The sequence below is a fragment of the Serinus canaria genome, chromosome 1, assembly GCF_022539315.1.
Source record: "Serinus canaria isolate serCan28SL12 chromosome 1, serCan2020, whole genome shotgun sequence".
NCBI classification, from domain to species: Eukaryota; Metazoa; Chordata; class Aves; order Passeriformes; family Fringillidae; genus Serinus; species Serinus canaria.
The window spans coordinates 111,188,519-111,209,475 of NC_066313.1; the positions used below are offsets into that span (position 1 = coordinate 111,188,519).

The 20,957-nt window shown below is 44.5% G+C and overlaps 1 protein-coding gene across 3 annotated transcripts; it reads right to left on the reverse strand.

Annotated features, from left to right (window-relative positions):
• Nucleotides 1-211: 211 nt before the first annotated feature.
• Nucleotides 212-19,532, reverse strand: B3GALT5 (beta-1,3-galactosyltransferase 5). 3 transcript variants are annotated; one of them, XM_030234392.2, is made up of 3 exons: nucleotides 18,559-19,532; nucleotides 7,149-7,322; nucleotides 212-6,532 (listed from the first exon to the last, which is right to left on the reverse strand). In XM_030234392.2, the coding sequence occupies exons 2-3, from the start codon at nucleotides 7,159-7,161 to the stop codon at nucleotides 5,514-5,516; spliced, it is 1,032 nt and encodes a 343-aa protein (XP_030090252.1). In that variant the 5' UTR covers nucleotides 7,162-7,322; nucleotides 18,559-19,532; the 3' UTR covers nucleotides 212-5,513. The 3 variants fall into 3 exon arrangements, with proteins under 3 accessions (XP_030090252.1, XP_050840204.1, XP_050840246.1); XM_050984247.1 differs by lacking the exon at nucleotides 18,559-19,532 and adding an exon at nucleotides 12,793-13,007 and having other exon boundaries at nucleotides 212-6,467; XM_050984289.1 differs by lacking the exon at nucleotides 18,559-19,532 and adding an exon at nucleotides 9,136-11,050 and having other exon boundaries at nucleotides 212-6,467.
• Between the last annotated feature and the right edge of the window lie 1,425 nt (nucleotides 19,533-20,957).

Here is a 20,957-nt window from a genome sequence, read left to right on the forward strand (position 1 = left end):
CAGATGTGGCACTTGGGGACATGGGGACTGCTGGACTCAGCAGTGCTGGGTTAAAGGTTGGACTTGATGACCTTAAATGTCATCTCCAACCTAAATGATTCTCAGATTCTACTGATTTTAACTGGAAAAGGAAGCAGCCCCCTGACACCACTGCACTCCAAAACATTGATACCTTCACAACCAGAAAGAGAAGAGAACACACACAAAACTGTGGTAGCAAAATTCTTTACTAATAAAATATCAACCATGGAACTGCTGGCTCAACACTCAAATGTTCTATGCAAATAATACAAACATTGTGATGCCTTTGAAATGAACATTGCAGTGTCACCTGCACACATCCAGGAGGAGCAGGCATTCCTGTCACATCCAGCACACACCAGGAGCCCTTTTGTCCCCTTCCACTTGGAAATAAGGAAAAACTTCCATTGCAAAAACCCACTTCTGTATTTTCAGAAGTGCCTGGGAGGGTTGTGCCTCCTCAATAAATCTCAGTCAGAGGAGCTGTGAGACCAAATCCTTTGTGCACAGATTTGACAATCCTAATTTAAGCTGGGAATGTGTTAGTTGATGAATTAGGGTTGTGGGGGGGGAATGTTTTTTATGCATCCAAAAACTGATCTTGGAAGAAACAGAGTGTGCTGAAATGCAACCAACTCTAAGACACTGCCAGCTCTGCTGATTTCTGCACTCCTCCCTACTTAGAACCAGTGGAGTAACGTTTAGATGACCTTTTCAAAGCTATTCATTAAAAAAAAAAAAATTAATGAACTTCTAACCCAAAATGCTTAAAAACATTGGGGTAGCGCTCAGCTTCTGCCGACAAGCTGCCCCCAAATTGCCTGAATTCTTTTATCAGCCTATAAAATTTTAAAAATAAGTATATGTACACTGCAGTTTTGTGTTTACAGTTCTACTTACATTTCTGATTGTTTTAGGATGGTCTTTCATAGGAAAATGAATCTAATTTTGCAAAAGGCCACTAATACTGTTTTGATTGTTTTAAAATTCATGATCTGAGGCCTCAGCTGCAAAAGCTAATTTAATTTAGCTGATACATATAAACTCACTAGCACAGTGGCTTTGTTTAAACAAATGGATTTGCCTTACGTGCAATCATCTGCTTTTTCTTAAATCACATTTTCCAGCAGGGTAGCTTTATGTTTTATGTAATTAATTGCTCAATTAATATACTCTTATTCAAAGCAGCCTAGGGGGGCATGGGAAGGGTTTAGTCTGGAGAAAAGAAGGCTCAGGGGGGATTTCACTGCACTCCATAACTCCCTGGCAGGAGGGTGTGGTGGGATGGGGCTTGGTCTCTGCTCCCAAGTGAAGAGCAACAGGAGAAGATGAAACGGCTTCAAGTTGCACCAAGGGAGGTTTTGTAGGGGGATACAATATAAGAAATTAAAGGTAGTATAGAAAGCAATCTTATCCCTCAGGAGTTGCAGCTGAGCCAATTATAGAGATTAGGAACAGGCCTCAGCTGTAGCCAATAAGAAGAAGAGTGTTATAAAGAGTGGATGGGTTGGGTGAGGGGAACTGGAGTCAGCTGGCTGTTGTAAGAAGGAAGAGTCAGTGCTTAGAGGAGCTGCCTATGAGAAATACTGAGGAGGTACCAAACTCCTGTGATATGGAACCTTTGCACTATAATGACAACAAATGGTGACCCCGACGTGACTTTGGGAGAAAAAGGACTCAAACACTAAATTATATGACCCCATAGATTTGAGAAAAAGGACTCAAATACTAAACTCTGTGACCCCGTGGATTTGGAAAAAAAGGACCAGGGGAGAATTTACTAAAGTAACTGTAAGAACTGAAAAAAGAATAGTTCTATTATTTAGACCAATGTGTTTATTGATTAGTGGGGCTATTAATGTCTGTAAAGCATCAGTACAAAAGATTTTGAAGATAAGTACTTTGTAAACTGAGAAAAGCTGCAAAACTGAACCAACACTTAGAAATACATATCTATTTATACTGCAATATGTTGTCTGAATGTTTGTCTAACTATTAGTTCTAAATGAAACATATGAATGTGTCGTAATGTTAATTTATTTGAACATGTTCTTCTAGAAATGTTGTAATTCTGTAATTAAAAGGGGGAATTGTAGGGGGATACAATGTAAGAAATTAAAGGTGGTATAGAAATAATCTTACCCCTAAGGAGTTGTAGCTGAGCCAATTATTAGAGATTAGGAGCAGGCCTCTGCTGTAGCCAATAAGAAGAAGAGTTTTATAAAAGAGTGGGTGGGTTGGTTGAGGGGAACTGGAGTTAGCTGGCTGTTGTGAGAAGGAAGAGTCAGTGCTTAGAGGAGCTGCCTACGAGAAACACCGAGGTACCAAACTCCTGCAATATGGAACCTTTGCAATATAATGACAATGGAACCTTTGCCATGTAATAACAACAAGGTTTAGATTGGATTTATGAAAAATTTCTTCACAGGAAGGGTGGTAAAAGAGGCAGCCCAAGGAAGTGGTGGAATCACTGTCCCTGAAAGTGTTAAAAAAAAATGTGTAGATGTGGTGCTTGGGGACGCCTTTTGGGGTTAATGGTTGGACTCAGGGAAATTACAGGTTGGTTTTTTTTTTCCCCAACCTAAACAATTCTATGGTCCTGTGAATTACAAGATCAGTTTCTCATTTACACAAAGATAATCATAATACTGAGGAAAATTCTGTGCAGCATTCACTTGGGAAACCACTCTGCAAAGAGGAGAGGAGCAGAAAAATCCCTGAAAATCTGAATCCCTGACATTTCAACCCAAACTCATCTGCTCCTCAGCAGAGCTTCAGCAGGGACAAATGGTTTATTTGTGAGCAGTCAGGCCACTGGAGACTGATGTGGGGACAAAACATCCTGAAGGCAGCAACAGAGACATCCTGCACAGGTCACTTGAAATGACAATTCCATCTCCCTGGAAACAGTGCCAGGATGGTTTCAGCACCCTGTGTCAGGTCCTTGTTCCCAATCCATCAGAGATGGGATTCATGGAGCTGCAGAATGGTTGGGGTTGGGATGGAGGAGGCCTTAAAGAACATCCATTCCCACCCCCTTACCACAGACAGGTTCATCTTCCACTGGAATTTAACCCCAAAATACAGAGGTTGAGTCTGCAGAAGGGACTGACTGAGAACAGTCAGCAGCTGGATTCAAGTAATTTGGAGCACTCCTGGGCTCAAATAAAAGCCCCAGCCAAGAGGTCAAGCCAGCTTCAAGGGTGACTTTTCTATACTGAAGCAATGCCACAAACTGCTGGCACCAGGCACAGAAGGGGGAGTGAGACCTGCAATTGCCTGCAGGAATATTTTATTTTTTATATTGTTATTTTCATTGTATTATTGTATTTATTTAATTTATTATTGTATTATTACCTCTGAGAACAAGAAGAGAACATCAGGCTGATGATGCTGTCCCAGCTCACAGAGCTCTGCCCCTCGAGACAAAGGGCTAGCAATGATTCCTTTCTGCTCACCAATTTTCCATAAATTAAAGGAATAACCAGCTAGCACCTTGGGCACAAGAGCAATGAATGACCCAAGGTATTTCTGCATATTACATGGAAAGAATAGTGATTTAAAAGATGTTGTCTTGGCTTTATCAGTCTGACCCATCATGCCTTCTGAAGGCAGCAAAAGTATTCAAAAATAGCTGAATTGTAAGCAAAATTCAGCTCTTTAAATATTTTAATTATTAAAATAAAATATTAAACGTTTATTAAATTATATTAAAATGAAAAAAACATTATTTTGGCAAACAAATAAACATTGTTTCTTTCATCATCAGTGGTCAAAAATAAGTGCATGATCTCCGGTTGTACCAGAGGAAAATAAATAATATATCATGACCATTATTAAACACTTCTCAGCAGGATCTTCCTGCTGAAAATGTTTACCCTGCTCTTCAGACACAGGCAAGTAAATGAGATACTTGGGAAATCCTTGACAAGAAGGATAAAAAAAGGAAAAGAGAAGGAAGGGAAAGAAAGAAAGAAGAATCCTTTTCAATGAAAAGGAAAACAATGAAAATAAATAACTTCAAGGTAATAAAATCTGTTTTCCTGCCTTTCTTCCATGCTTTTACCATGCTGGATGTTGGATCCCCTCAGCTCCCCTTGGGAACAGCTCCACTTTCACTGCTCTTTAGAAAAAACCCTTCCCACAGACACGACAGGAATTCCATGCTGATAACACTGACCTTGCCTCTGCCTGCAGGAAAATCAAACAGGACCATTGCATAAGGGAGGATTTCTCAGCTCCCTTCTCCCTCCTCAGAGCCCTGAAGGATTTTTAGCATCTGCTGTAAAGGCCCCTTCTCCTTATCTCTGAAACTTATCATCATCCCAAAGATTTCATGAGTCTTTTCTTGGTAATGAAATAAGGAAGAGAACTCCAAGCCTGAATGATTGCTTGAGCACATTTTCCACTAGGTTTAAAAAAGAGAAAAATCTTCCTGTCTCCTCTCTCTCACACCCAGTTTCTCTTTGGGAAAAAAAAAAAATGTCTAAATCACTGTAAGTGACTCGAGTTTAGCCTTGGTAAACCATTCACAGCAGCTCTCAGGCAATCAAAGTGAGACACAAATATAAAGGATGTCTCCAGGGTCTCTTTTAATAGGAAGAGCAGACACCCTGCCCTGGCTCCACCACTGGATTATTTGCAGCAGGAAGCACACACAAGGAAACAGCTGCAGCAGCTTTTACACCTCCACCAGGTGACCTGCACTGCCCAAGGTTGTCCTGAGAGCATTGCATGGGCAAATTCTACCATCTCTCCAAAAAAAAAAAAAAAAAAAAAACACCAAACCTGCTGTAGACTGAAGGAGGGATCTGTGCCAGGATGCAGCTCAGCCCACTCAGAGCTGGCTGCAAGGGCAGGGCTGCAGCTTCCTATGCCAGGAGGGAGCATCCTGACAGCTACAAATATCATCCCTTAAGTGCCTGCACAGATGGGTGCAGTGATTTATCAAGGGCAACCAGGAAGATGGTTCAGATTTTATTCCCTGAACAAAAGTTCTTTGACTTTTTTTTGTTTGGCACAGCAGAAATGTTCCCAGGCCTCTGGCAGCAAGATTTGGAGGGTGGGTTAGCAGGCCTGGATGCTTCAGGAAAAAAAAATAATAATAATTGTAACTTGTGTAGAGAAGGGAGGCACAGAGGTGGGTGTGAATGGATGGAGAGAAGGAGGTTTGCAGGTTCTTGGGCAGAAATAGGGAATTTTTTCACAGAGGGGTTGGTTGAGCACTGGAAGGGGCTGCCCAGGGAGGTGCTCAAGGAATGTGGCACTCAGTGCTCTGGTTTAATTGACCAGGTGGTGTTTAGTCAAAGGTTTGACTCAATGATCCTGGACATCTTTTTCCCACCTTAACAATTCTCCGATTCTGTGATTAAAATAACCATTTCTAAAGCCTTTAGCGTGACAGAGCTGGAGTTAACTGGGAGTTTGCTGGAGTGGAGAGCAGCCCTGTAAAAGCAGAGAATTTCAGTCTGTTAAGTGGAGCAGGGTGGGTGCTAGAGCACTCCTCCTTGAGTGGCTGCCACTAAGCGCTTCCAGTAGCTGAGCTGCTCAGCTGGTTTTATTCCATGGCACGTCACGATTTTCCTGAAGCGAGGAACAGAGAACTTGATCCTTTCTGGGAAAAACGTCTGCTCCGAGTGAAGCTCCTGAAGCTGAATTTTTAATTTGTCGAGGCAGAGACCTATGAACACATCCTCCAGTTTAATGAAGGGAACACTCTCAGAAATGTTGTAGATCTGGCTGGCTACGTCGCTGGATAAAACATATCCAGTCCCAGAACAAAAAGGTGGGTAGGTCGTTCCTGGATACTCTTCCCTACTCACATACCACTTACTCCCTCTTGTCCTGATGGGGTACTCATGCAGTTTTAAAAAGCCTGTGAAGAATCCAGTGCTCTTCTTTTTCCTCAGGAGCAGCTCAGTGAGGTAAAAAACGTTGACGAACACGTCCGTGTCGGTTTTCATGGCGAAGGTGGACTGGGAACAAAACCTGTGAATCCATTCCATTCCCATCATGGTCTTGAGGGTCAGGTTGTAATAAGTGTCTGTAAAGTTCTTCTGGATGATGTCTCTGTACCTCTGGCTCTCAGCAGCCATGGCAGCCTGCTGGCTGGGATCCCCAGGGCTCCCCAGCAGAAACAACGTCACCAGGCGCTTCCCAGCCACCGTCCTCTCCCTGCCCCAGCTGTGCCTGATGGCCATCCTGGCATCCAGCTGCTGGAATGAGCATGCCACCAGCAGGACAAGGAAAGGAGGGTTCTTGTGGCAGTCAACATCTGGGAGCTGGGAGAAGTTCCCTTCCCTCCTCCTGAAAGTCTCCATGGGGAGCAGGTAACCCTGGCCGCTCTCACAGAGCACGCACAGCTCGGTCCAGGTGTGGAAAAGCCAGAGGCTGGCACTGCTGAGCCCCAGCAGGCAGACAAACAGCCTGAACTTTCTGGAATCCATCTGAAAGGAACGAGAAGGAGCAGCACATCCATAAAAATAATCTCTGGTTCCTCTCAGCCAAGTCCCTGCACAGGGATTTAAAGCCAGGTCAGCTCTAATAGGAAGCTGCTGTTTGAGGGTACTCAGGCACCTGCTTTTCTCCTCCTGTCACCCCCACGAGATGTTCTGCTGCAGATTCACACTTGGGCTTAACTTGAACCTGCCCTCCAGGCCAGTGTGTCCTCAGAAACCCACACAATCGTGTCCACTGACACCAGGTTACCCAGGCTGGTCCTTCAAACCCCCTCCCCATTTTCAGCATCCTACAAACCAGGTTTAGACCCACCAGGGCCAGAGAAGGAACAGATTTATGTATCCATTTCAGAGGGCAGAGAATAACAATTATAGTCTTTTGGTTTGGTTTTTTTTTTTTTGGGTTGTTTTGTTTTGTTTTGGACTGGTTTTGGTTATGTTTTGTTTTGGTTTTGTTTTTGTTTTTTTTTTTTGCTTTTGGGTTTTTTTTTAATTTTGTTTTGGTTTGGTTTTTTTTTTAATTTAGGGTTTTTTTTGTTGTTGTTGTTTGGATTTGGTTGGGGGTGGGTTTTTTTTGTTTTTTGGGGGGGGGTTTTTGTTTTTTTTTGTTTGTTTGTTTGTTTTGTATGGTTTGGTTTGGTTTTTTTTTTTTTTTTTTTTTTTAAATACCATGTTTCTCCATTTGTGCCTGTGTCCCAGAGCCAGCAGCTGTCCCAGGGGCACACCCAGCCAGGTTCTTCTCATCTTTGTGTCCTGTGGGGCTCTTGCACCAACCCAGAAACTGCTCCTGATCCTTTTGCTGGAGGGGCCATGAGTCACATTTTTGAAGTTGGGTCAGCTGCTCTGGAAAAAAGAAAAGAACCAAAACAGCAGAGGGTCATATTATTTGGATGTTTCAGCTTGTGCAGAGTTTGAGTGACTCACCAGGACATGCTGAGGTGAGAAGGGGCTTCTCCTATTCCCTTCCCCTTTTGAAGTGAGAAAGATCCAAGCAACAACAATGCTCACTCATTTAACCTTGTAAGAGATTAATGAGCTGCACATCTGGGTATAAATCTAAGAGAAATTTTGAGTGAGAGAAAAACTATTAAAGCAACCCCCAAATCCTTACAGTGCCAAAAATATGGCACATCTCCATAAATTAACCTGGTGAGAGGAGTTTAAGGCTTGAGTTGCTCATTCCAGTAAGCCACAGGCTCCACTACTGCTATTTTAGAGCCCTTGGATGGGGCAGTTTTTACCAGGACACCCCTTCCACCTTCCCCCTTCTTAACAAGGAATTGTACCTGGCTCCCCAGCTGAAAACACAGCAAACCAAGTTAAACCATGGCCAAAGCTTCAGATTTCATGGAAATTTGATTTCTGCCTCCTGGCCAGGAATGTTCTATGTAGACTCCCCCAAATCACCTTAGTGCCTTCCTTTTGCCCAAATTCCCCTTTCCAAGCAATCAAAGGTTTTGCATTGCAGGATTGAAGCTCGTTTGGAAGTCCAGCCAGGTGTCTCTGGAACCAAATCCTGCTCATTTTACCCCCAAGAATAGTCCCATTGGCTTCAGTGGGAATTCTCAAAAGCATGAAACAAGGAGAACTGGAGTCTTGGTTTACTGGAACTGCTCCCACAGTGAGGTGCATTTTTGCAATGATTCACTAATGAACTTTGACAATACTTCAAAAGTTCACATTTCTTCTGGCACTTGTACTTTAATTCACTTTATCCTTAAATAGAGTATTCCTCAGATCTGATTTTTCCTTGTATTTATAGCTCACAGTAGTTTCGTAATTAACTTTACAACTGCTTTAGTTAAATACATATGTAAAATTGTGTGAGATTGTACCTATGCAGTTGTATTACATGTACATACAAAAGATTAAACAAAAATCTGCTCTGCATCTGTTCTCACATTTTTCAGTGGTCTGGGAGGAAGCTCATGACTGACCTGAATTGTGTTTTCAGGACAGGAAGGTGTTTTGTGAGTGACAATGGAAAGGTACAGAGGTTTTTCCTGTCACCAGCTCACAGAAGACTGTTTGAGAGTCTGATATTTCTCTGGTACAGAAGTTCCAGAACAAACCAAACACTGAACTAAGGAAACGATGGAGAGCAACATTCTGTTGAAACCCATTAAAACCTTTTCACAAATATCCAAGTGCAAGGTGCCATAACCCACAACAACCATCTTACAAGATTTCAGTAGAATCAGACTAATGTAATTACTTACTTTTGCTTCCAGCATTGGTAACAGGTTTAAAAAACCTTTTTAAATGTCCTTGTTTTGGACAGCTGGGTGAGCAGCCTCCCACCTTTACCATTTTTTCTTTCCAGAACCAGACTGCCTTCCCCTTTCAGCCCATGTGTGAAGGAGCACAGCTTGCACACACACAAAAGCACACAAACACACACAGCTGGGCAATGCAAATGCATGCAAATTGCAAACATTGCATTTCAGAAGCTTTGCAGGTGGCACACGTGCCCGTGGATCCTCTCCCAGCAGGTCCCTGTAGGGATCAAGGGGTGGGCAGTGGCCTGGATAAGAAAAACCATGGAACCATGGAATGGTTTGGGTTGGAGGGGACCTTAAAGCCAATCCAGTGCCACCCCTGCCCTGGCAGGGACACCTCCCACTGTGCCAGGCTGCTCCAAGCCCCAGTGTCCAACCTGGCATCCACATGGAGAACTCCAAGGGAAAGGAATGACAGACACACAAGGTTCCTCCTCCTGCCAAGGCCATTTTTCTTCAAAACCCATCCATTCAATCCTTGTTTTCAGATGAACAGGGATGTTTCTGAACACTGAAGTTGTTTCTGAACACTAAAACCATTTTATATTAATGCAGTCAGGGCAGTTCCTTGAAGCACTGAGGTTTCTCTGTCAAGGAATTAAATCACCCTCCTTACCCCTGAGATGCTGAGCCTCCCTCCCTTCCCCATTTTGCACCAAAACAAATATTTCTGGTTTTATATAAAGCCCTTTTGCATGCTGAAATATTTGATTTTTCTCTGTGCTCTCAGTCAGAAATCATAGTTTTTAATTCTCTCAACACTATTTCCATCTCTTGTTGTTCCAACTGCAAAATATTTTATCAAGGGCACTGCCAAAAAATAGCCTGTTTCATATCCTAGAGACTTTTCTCAAGCTGACTGGCACTCATGGGTCTCTGCAGCTGTGGCTTGCATGGAATCCTGGCACCAATCCCTGTGGGAGCTGCAGCCTCTTCTCACACTCACCTGAAATGAACACTTTAAAAAAAAAGACTCTGCTCTCTCCCAGCAGCTTAAGGGGAGCTGAAATTTTTTATTCCCTTTGTTATCTATCAAATCCCTCCTTTTCCTTGAGACTGTCTCTTTTAGGCAAGCCACAATACACTTCATTTTTCAGCACAAGGTGTTACAAAAGTGAACACAAACAAATAAACACTCTGCAGTAGTTACAGATGACTGCCACAAATGCATTCTGTAGCAGTCCCCAGCTTGGTAGCCATGAGTTAAGCCAACTTTATCCAAGAGTTTTCTTCTTTCTGCCACTCTTTTTTTGCTTTTTTTATCCATTTTTTTCTGCTGGGCTTCAAACTCATCCCTGATGTAAGTGCAACCTTCTTGTCCTATAATAGTAAATTTTTCCTGAAGGCCATGTGGTTCTGTGGAGTTTCAACATGCCTTGAGAACATATCCAGCAATAAGTTACATTTAATATTTTAGCCACTTGATACTTTCATAGGAATTTTCATGCCTAATCCCTCAATGAAACTCCAGAGGTGTTTTAGGAAGAAAAGATTTTGCTGAACTATGGAGATACCTCTTACAGATATGAGCAGTACTTCAGTTGCAAGGCTATTAATTCTTTTTTCCTCAATTTTATTCTGGCTGGGGGTAATCATTTAAGTTTAATAGAGTAATTCATTCTTTCTGCCTTTCTTGTGACCAGCATGGAGTGTGTAAATCCCACTGGATTCCCAAGGCCTTGCTAACTTGTCCCACAATTCCTGCTGTAAAACAAGACCCTCTGTCTGATGGCATTCCTAGAGGAGCTCCAAAGCCTGGAAATAATTGATTTAGAAATATTCTCACTACTTCTTTTGCCATGTTGGTGCAACAGGGAAATGCTTCAGGCCATCCAGAATGGGGATCCACTGAAAGAAATTTACAGCTCTCTTTGCATGGAAGTTCTGGAAAGCCAATTTGCCAATAATCTCCAGGAGAGTTTCTTCATTTGATAACATCCATCCTTGCTTTATTCCCTCAGAAACTATTCCTTGTCCAGCAGGGGTGACTGCCCATCCACCAGGGGAAATTAAGAATATAATACTCTGATTAACTGAATTTTTGTGCTGTATTCTGGTTTAACATCTCTGCAGCTCTGTAGCTGTGACTGCTCCCAAACAGCTGGGCCAGCCTTGCCATGAGGGAATAATTCAAAAGATTTCACAGGATCTAGGAAGCCCAAAGCTGGAGACCCCATCAGGGCTTTTTAAATCATTTGAAAGCAGCCTGAGCATCATCAGGCCATATAATAAAGTATTTCTGAATTTAAAACTATTTATGTATTTAAAAATATTCATGGCTATAAACTATGTATGGCTATTAATATATAAATTATTTAAAAGTCCATACAAAGTATGGAGCAATAATCCAAAATTCTTTTAAATCTATTACAGTGAGCCATTCAAAATTTATTTATTTATTTATTTATTTATTTATTTATTTATTTATTTATTTATTTTTCTTTAGTGTGCTTATGAGTGTGTTTGGTAACTTAGCCATTTTTGGGTTAGTTAGCAATTTTATTTTAATTGCTCCTGAGCCTTGTACTAACTGATAATCTTTAACATTTTTGACTGGCAAACTTGGAGTTCACCAACAACCTGTACCTTAGAAGTTTCTTAATTTTAGGTAAAGACCCTTCTCAGTGTTTTAATTTTAAAGGATATTGGTTTGGTCTTACCAGGCCATTGTCTGATTTAATTTGGTTCTCACAGGTTCTGCTCTTTTTGATTTTCCAGGAATCTCCCTGGCCCACACAATGGGGATTTCTGTATCCTTAATTCTCTTTGGGATAAGTTCAGATTGGGAAGTCAGTGTAATATAAAAATTAAAGTTTATTAGAATCAGGGATTTTAATTTGACTGTCCCCTTTCTGAAACTTGTCTTTTGCACTCAATTTTCCCAGTAAGTTTTTCCTTAATAGCAGTTTTGGAGAGTTAGGCAGGTACAAAAATTAATAGGTTATTTATCATTTTCCTAGTTTGAACTTCAGTGGTTTGAAAAAGGGGCAGAGTTCACAAGTTCCAGTGGCACCAACAATTGTGATGGAGGCATCCCTAAACTTCCTTTGCATTTAATACTGAATAATTGACATTTAGTACTGAATAATTGGTGCCTGTGCCTACTCAGAATTCCAGGCTTTCATTTCTTGGGGTGGCTGTTACCAGAGGCTCTGCTGCTGCCATGAGAGGCTTTGGAGGAGCCCTGGGTTTTACCTGAGCACACTCCCACTTCCAATATTTATATTTATTTTGTAATTTCTGTATTGATTAGTTCCCAATCTTCCTAATGAAGAAGGAGGACCTGAACCCCTTCCCTTGTTACAGGACTCCTCCCTGGGGGTAAGAATTTTTTGCTGTTTTCTTTTATAATTGCTATAATTTCCTGTTTGGTTTTTTTTTCCTGTTGTTTCGTTTCTTTTTTTTTTATTTGCACATTTGGATACACTGCCCATGCAACATCAAATAGTTAACCTGTATTAAAACCATCCATTTCTTGGATTTTTGGTAGTTTTATTCTAATATCATCTGAGGACTGTCCTATGAAAACAAGAGCCAGGCAACTTTTACCCTCATCCCAAATGTTTTCTTATCTCTATTTCTCTCTTATCCATGCCTGCAGCTGCCCTTTTCAGTTCTCTATGCACAGGACTTTACAGCTAAGTCTTAAACTTTCTTTTTTCATTCACAATCTAAATACTTGTTGTTGTTCCACCAAAATATTACAAAACCAGGTTTCAAAATCTCTGTTTTAAAATACCAGAATGCCAAGTTCTAAAATACCAAAGTAACACATATTTAAAATATTCAAATACTAAGTTCCAAAATACCAAAGCAACCCAGTTTCAAAATATTAAAATACCAAGTTCCAAAATACCAAAATAATTCCTCCTCCAAATACCAGAACATCAAGCTTCAAAATATCAAAGCAACCCAAGATATTCAAGATATTAAATACTGAAATACCCAATTCCAAAATAGCAATTTTCAGGTGTCTTATGTGGGCAGGATTCCCAAACTCAAGAGAATGCCTCACTGTCCCAGTGGGGTCCTACCTGTGTCCCAAATCAGTCTGGGAGAATCCTGATTTTCTCCAGGAAAGCGCCAGCATGGAAAATCCTGGAGCCCCAGGGGACACCAGGCAGTTGTCCCGTGTGGGTTCACCAGAAATGGCACCAAAATGGGCAGGAATAAACTTCTCTAACTTTCTTTCTGTTGCTTCTTTTTACATAAGTTGCCAAAACCCCACTGGAGGCCTCTTTATCTGTTCCTCCACTGTCCCAGGCAGGTTTATCATCCTCTGGGCACGCCTCCACCTCATTTCACACAGAAAACACATCATTTCACACAGAAAACACATCATTTCACACAGAAAACACATCATTTGAGCTTTTTGTTTGCCAGTTAGCCTTTCAGCTCTGTCCAGCAGCTTCAGGGCAGGTGGAAATGTTTGTTCTCTATATTATTTATCATTGGGATTCCATGAAGAAGGTGGCCAAGGGCTGGGATCCCAATCCCAAACAGCAGCACTCCGTATTTTACAAGTCCCTATCTGTATTTTACAAGCCCCTATCTGTATTTTGCAGGTCCCTATTTCCACCAGCAGCACAAACTCCCTCCTCCACCCTGCCATGGGTTGGCTTTGGGGTCCCTCTGTTCACACCTCTGACCCTGGTGGAACTCCTTTGTGTTTCCCAGAGATCCAGCCAGGGTAACTCTTGTGCCAAAGCCTAATTACTGCATCAGAATTAACCTGACATCTCCTTTAATGAGTGTAATTATCTGAACAGCACCAGGAGATGAGGGCTGTGTGCCAGATAGCTCAGGGAGAGCAGTCTGACCTGAGGCAGAGGCAGGGAAGTAGGTCTGGAGTCCCCCTGGGGAGCAGGTTGGAAATATCAATTTATAAAGGAACTTTTCTTACCTTTTCTGGGGCAAAGCTGCTGCCAGGCTCAGCAGATGTCAGGCTGCTGGTGTTTTGCACCGAGGTCACACACATCAGCCAGGGAAAAACCCAAACTACAAATGATCTAAAGTGCTTTGGACCACCAGCAAAAGTCCTTGCTTTGTGACAAGACTCAAACAGCTGCAGCCCCAAAATCAGAGGCACAAATCAGGAGTGGGACCAGGAGCTCCAAACTCGGATCCTGCAGAGTTAAAGTCAGCAGGGCTATTCCCTTCTGCCTCTCCTAATCTCTGACTGTAACACATGCCCTGCTATAAGGACTGGCACAAGCTGCTAACTCCCAATTTTCCTTGGAATAAAGCCCCTAAATTGCTTTTTCATAAGCTCAGCATGACACAGAGAAGGATTAAGCACACATAGATAATAAGAAAATGTCAAGAACAGCAGGAGACTTTTTTTTTTTTCCCCCTAAATACAAGAGTTTCAGAGGAGCAGGGGCCAGTCTGGAGCTCTCCAAAATGACATTTCTCTTGATGCAATGGCTTCAGCAGTGCCTGGCTCACCAGTTTTATGAATTAACAGTGTGCTCACCCAAACTGGCAGGCAAAAAGGGTGGAAACCCCCCCAAAAAAGTGCAGGACAAAGGGAAAAACTTTCTGTGATGTATTTTCTGAACCTTTTTCCCTTTGGTACCTCTCACCAGCCTCTGCTCTCAGGATGGTGTCTCCATCAGCAAGACAGAGCAAGGCACTGTTCCTCTTCTCCACACACACCAGCTTCTATCACTTCAGCACTGAGTTGCTGGGCTCATTATTTATGGCCTGATCCTCTCCCTTCTCCCTTTTTCTTCCTTTTTTTTTTTTTTTTTTTTTTTTTTTTTTTACTTTTTGGTGGGGGTTTTTGGGTTTTTGGTGTTTTTTTTGTTTGTTTGTTTCTTGGAGTTTTTTGTTTGTTCTTTTTGGGTTTTTTTTTTTCCTTTGGTTTTGTTAAGGGTTTTTTTCATTTGGGATTTTGTTTGGTTGGTTGGGTTTTTTTGGTCTTGATTATTTAAATCTCCCGTTTTTTCCACACTGCTGCTGTGGTGGGAGGGGATTTGCTTCCCCAGTTCCTCCCAGGCCTGCTGTGATGGGATCTGCATGGAAAAAAGGGGTCTGAGGACTGGGTTGTATTTTAATCTTTCCATACTTAAAATGAGCCTCTGGTCTCCAGCAATGTTTTCTGTCCAGGCAGTGGCTCTGTCACAGAGCCAGGGCAGGAGGCCCTGAGCCATCAATTAGAGAACAGATAGAAAAGGAGCATTACTGTTATGGATTTGCAAATCCCACTACGTGGCCTGGCTTATGCTCTGTCTTTATGTTACTAATACCCATTTAGCTGATTGACCCTGTGACTCCAACAGCAGATTGAATTTTCTTTGTGGAAGGTTGGGCTGGTTTTTATTTACCACTTGGAGTTTTAATAAGGAGAGAATTAAGAATGATTAAAAGAAAAATACATACAGTAAAAACAAGTGAAGTTATTAATTTCCTAGAGAAAGAAAAATTAGAGTGAGATGTTACATTCTAGATTAAAATGAAATACCATTTACCATATATACAGATATATGCATGGCCAACATGGCCTAAACACTGGCATGGCCATAATGAGCAAAGAAACATTTTTCACAGCAATCAAAGAAAAACCATGGTCAAAAAAAGGAGAAATTTTAAAACGTAAATTGGTTAAAATTCAGGTTTAAAAAAATTCAGGTTTAAAATTGGTTAAATTGCTCAGTACCTGAGCAAGAATCTCTTGGAGTTTCCCTTCCTTGCCCCATGGTGCTATGAGGTTTCAGAAGAGAAATGACCCACAATAATTGACCCACAATAACTCCTTAACCTCACCCATTCCGAGGCAAATTTGCACCATTTCCTCCTCTGAATTGGATTTTCTGTGCCACAGAGGGCAGTTTACAGGTGGTTAACCACAGTCCCAGCAGATTGCATAAACTCAACAGAAACACCTCAGGCACAGGGGGAGTCCTGCAGGCAACACTCAGGAAAAACAAACATTCCTGGGCCTCATCCTCTCAGGAAAGTGTTTCCAACTCAGATCCAGAAGTGTCACCTCGGATGTGGAAATTTCCACATTATTATTTAATAATAATAATAATAATAATAATAATAATAATAATAATAATAATAATAATAATAATAATAATAATAATAATAATAATAATAATAATAATAATAATAATAATAATGGTTGCAATGGCCCAGACCCGGTGTCCTTGGGTTCTGCCTCTGTCCCTACCCAGATGCCTAAAGGAAAATCAAGATCATGGCAAGAGGGAAGGCCTTTGTGGCACAGGAATCTTTTGAACCAGTGGATGCATCTTCCTCCTTATTAAAAAGAAATCAAGAGCCATTAGCTCTTAACGCACCTTGATCTCATCCACCCCACAGGAGCACTTGCTCATAACATCTGTTTTGAAAAGCCAAAAAAGCATCCTAAGACCTAAATGCAATTTTGCTCTCAAAACCAGTGAAAAGTTTGTGTCTTGGAGTGACTCAAACAGTTTGGCAGGAGGTGTCACTGCTCTGGTAATGTCACAGGAAATAAGTGCTGCAACTGAAGAGTCAAAAAGAAATATATTCCCAGGGACTTTAGCCAAGCTAAGGAAGCTTGCTTCTATTTTAAAATATCAGCTTGCTTTTCCAAGCCACCTGCAAAATTCTCTGGATGAATCCTGGCCCTTAAACACCCACAAAAATGTTCAGTTTGGGTATTCTGAAGGCCAGATCCTTTTTCCAGGATGGAGAAGATGCTGCAGTGGGGGCTGGACTGCACTGGGTGTCCTGTGCAGTGTCCCTGCATTGATGGTCTGAGCTCTCCAGCAGGACGCCTCCAGCCCCCACTGCAGGTGCTTTGTGTCCTTTTTAGGAGCACATTTGGACACTTTTGGCTTGATCCACTTGCACAGGGGATGCAAACACAGCTGGCAGGCAGCCAGCCAAGGGCATCCTCTCTCACAGGCAGGGAAAAGAGCACTGTGCCCTGGGGCACTCCCTCCTTCCCTCTCATCGTGGTAGTATTTTTTCCCAAACCTTCAGCCCAAAAGCCTTCTCCTCCTCCTCCTTCTCTGTCCTCCCTTCACCTGCTGAGTGCCAGCCATGCCTCTCTGGATTTCTCTCCAATGCTAATAGACTCTTCTTCTAATGCTTCCTCTGTTCCTATAGTACCACCATGTTCCTTTTATCCCTGATGCTAATGGGCATATTTAACTTATTTCAGAATGGCCTCATGAATCAGCAATTTTATCCTACTTGCTCTATTCCAAAGCCCAGATCTCAGCACAGATAAGCAATTGTCCAACTCGGGATGAATCAGAGCAACCTGACCCTGTGTAAACCCGTGTGCTTCATTGTGCTGCACAGGAATAAAACCCAGCTCACATTCCTCTTATCTCCATAAACAAAGTAATGAGGAAATTTCTTCCTTAGGCTCTTGCTGCCTCTGCCAGGACTCCAAAAGTCCAGTTCTCTGAGAAACTCTGTGCCCCCAAACCAAATTATTTATTGCACCGTCTTTAACAAGTAGCACTGCTGGTTGTTTTTCCACATCTTAATGCAAAAGAGAAATAAAACTGGAAATGGTTATTTCAGATAGAATGAGGATCTTGCTCTTCTCCCTTGGAAACAGTCTCAAGATACATGAAGGAAGAAGTAAAATAGCACTGAAGAGAAGTGATAATTATGCAAGTTTAAAAAAAAAAACATTCAAAATGGGAAAAATTGCCATTAAAGATATTCCAATACCACTCCTAAGTCTTTGCTGCTCAGTCCTGATGCTATCACTGTAGGATGAGGACCTGTCAGGATGTTACGTTGCAGATGGATTTTTGTCCAATTCAAATCTGAGGGATCACTTGGAGCAGGTGAGCCTGGTGCTCATGCTTTGCCCTTTTGTTTCATTCTGCCTCTTGGCACAATCATTTTTTGGTGTTTGGAACTTTATACCCCCCTACCAGTTGAACTAAGTCTTTGCATTCATGTGTCTGTTCAAGCATCAAGTCTGGTACTTTGGGAGGAAAAAAATCTTCCTGAGCAAAGGTACACAAATCCAGCCATGGGGCCCTCATGCTGGCAAATCCTTTGTCAATAACTTCTTGGCTTTAAAAGTGCTGATTATAAACAGAAATGTTTGTGGGATCAGGGCCAGTGGCTGTGTTTTTAATTACTTACCTGTGCCTCGTGGATCTTCTGTTTTTCAGCATTTTATCCCAGCAGGACAGCGAGGAGAACACTGCCCTGGCTTTGTCCTAACTGATCCTGGTCTTTATGAGGGGCTGCCAAAATGTCCCCCCGTGTAGAACACCCATAAAATCCAGCAAGTCAGATTACTCATGACCACGTTTTCACGCCCAAACCAGTGCACGACACCCGTTTCACCAGGGGAAGGACATGGCAGTCCGGAGCTGGGGACACCCCTGGATAGGGAGGTCTCGATTTGGATCCCTGTTTCCAGGAGGGTCACACCTGCATCCCCCTCTCCTCTCCCTCTCCCCATCCACCGCGGCCGCCGGAGAGTTTGGGAAAGTCGGAGCGGCGGCTCCGAGGGCACATCCAGGGCTGGAGGGAGAGAAGGGAGAGGAGAAAGGAGAGAAAGGAGAGAATGGAGAGAAGGGAGAGGAGAAGGGAGAGAAGGGAGAGGAGTAGGGAAGAGGAGAAGGGAGAGGAGAAGGGAGAGAAGGGAAGAGGAGAAGGGAAGAGGAGAAGGGAGAGAAGGGAAAGAAGGGAGAGAAGGAGGGAGAGAAGGGAGAGAAGGGAAGAGAAGGAGGGAGAGAAGAAGGGAAGAGAAGAAGGCAGAGAAAAAAAGAAGAGAAGAAGGAAAAGAAGGAGGGAGAGAAGAAGGGAGTCCCTGCTCCCGCTCCTACCTGCAGCTGGCCGAAGGAAGCGGCGCCTCCTCACCCCAGGCGCCCGCAGCGCATCCTCCGGCGGCTGCGGCTCTTCCCGGCGGGATCGCCGGGATCTGGGGGCTACAGCTGCCCGGCTGTGCCCCTGTCAGAGCCCCGCTGTGCCCAGCGAGGGGCTCATCCTCGGCCCGGCTCCGGAGGCAGAAGCGCAGGCAGGCGGCGATGCGGCAGCGGTAACCTGAACTCCCCGCCTGCCGCTTCCCTCTCTCCCTCCTCCTTCCCTGCCTCCCTCCCTGCCTCCCTCCCTCTCTGCCGTGGGTGACAGACCCTCTGAACCTCTGCTCCAGGTTAGGAGCTGGCTGAAGATGGTTTTATTTGAGGTGTTTTGGATGGGAGGTGGGAAGCAGCGTCCTGCCGGGAGCTGGAAATGAGAGCAGTGGCGGCTCCTCCCGGCGCTGGGAAAGTTCGGTCGGGCGCTCCCAGTTACCGACAGCACCGCCTGGGTTTGTTCAGAGGAGAGACAGAAATCCCCCTCTGCTCCAAATCCGGCACTGAGGCACCCCCGGAGGGGTTTTTCCTGATGGGAAATGACATCCAAGTGCAAAACCACCGCACCAGGGAAACGGGAAAGCGAGGGGAGCAAACCTCACCCGGCAGCCGCATCGGCGGGGTGAGAGCATCCCTGAGAGCCCTGCCCTGGACCCCCCAGTCCGCCTGGCCCCCGAGCTGGCCGGGCTCAGGACAGCATCCCTGTCCCCCCCTGTCCGCCTGGCCCCCGAGCTGGCCGGGCTCAGGACAGCATCCCTGACCCCCCTGTCCGCCTGGCCCCCGAGCTGGCCGGGCTCAGGACAGTATCCCTGACCCCCCTGTCCGCCTGGCCCCCGAGCTGGCCGGGCTCAGGACAGCATCCCTGACCCCCCTGTCCGCCTGGCCCCCGAGCTGGCCGGGCTCAGGACAGCATCCCTGTCCCCCTGTCCGCCTGCCCCCCGAGCTGGCCGGGCTCAGAACAGCATCCCTGTCCCCCTGTCCGCCTGGCCCCCGAGCTGGCCGGGCTCAGGACAGCATCCCTGACCCCCCCCGTCCGCCTGGTCCCTGAGCTGGCCGGGCTCAGGACAGCATCCCTGACCCCCCTGTCCGCCTGGTCCCTGAGCTGGCCGGGCTCAGACAACATCCCTGTCCCCCTGTCCGCCTGGCCCCCGAGCTGGCCGGGCTCAGGACAGCATCCCTGTCCCCCTGTCCGCCTGGCCCCCGAGCTGGCCGGGCTCAGGACAGCATCCCTGTCCCCCTGTCCGCCTGCCCCCCGAGCTGGCCGGGCTCAGGACAGCATCCCTGACCCCCCTGTCCGCCTGGCCCCCGAGCTGGCCGGGCTCAGGACAGCCCTCAGCGCCGAGCCTTTGCTTCAGGGCAAAGTACGAGTCCAGGCAGGACACTCGATCCCTTCCCAGCTCCAATTCCAATAGTTGGAGCACGTGGAGAGCTGCTTTTACCTTTCTGAACTGTCACCTGGTGACAGTAACCAGCGGCAGCTTCTCAGCACAACAATTATTGCAGCAAATGGCTCCGGGGGAAAGACATTTCTCTTCTAAACGCTGCAAGCTACAGCAGGAAAAAAAACCCCAAAAACCTCCCAGACAAACGTTACGGATAAAGCCTCACATTTAATAGCAAAATACCCAGGGACGATGCACTTGGAATTTCCAGCGAGAAAATACTCGCTTTGATTTGTCATTGTCTTTTTTTTTTTTTTTTTTTTTGAAACAGGTTGTTCGAGCGCAGCCCAAGAAAACACGAGACAAATCAATCACTGCGAGCTGCTGGCAGCTCCCTTTCTCCTCCCCCTCCACTCCAAGGCTGGAGACGGAGAGATGTAGTTAAGGAGACACACAGAACGCTGTTTGCTTGGTGTACTCTGCAGGAGAAACACGAGTGAGAAGAGAGGTCCAGATCCACTTCCAGATTTGCTGCAGAAAGGACTGCCCCAAAAGCTTTTGCTTTTTCTTTAGTTATGCCAAAAAACACTCCAGGGTGGCTTTAGTTTCCTGTAATGAGGAAGCATTAGCTAAAGAACCTAAGAATGCCCGTGCCTCCCTCTGCATGCATGACTCTCTCCTTTGTACTCCAAGTTCCTATAAAAACCTTGCCTTTCGTTTTGGGAAAGTGCTAACATTTCCTTTGTCACAGTCTGACCTACAAAGAGCTACTGAGCACACAAAAGCTTCTGCATGCAAAGTATCTGCCCTCCACCTGGAAATGAGTAAGGTTTGGGCATTTTCCCATGGAGAACAGGAGCACAGTGCTGGGGCTGGGGCCCCAACCCCTGCCCACATCGCTGCTGAACATCACCCTGCTCACTGCCTGCCTTCAGGGCAGCCCTAAAATGAGAATCATGGAATCACAGAATGGTTTGGGTTGGAAAAGAC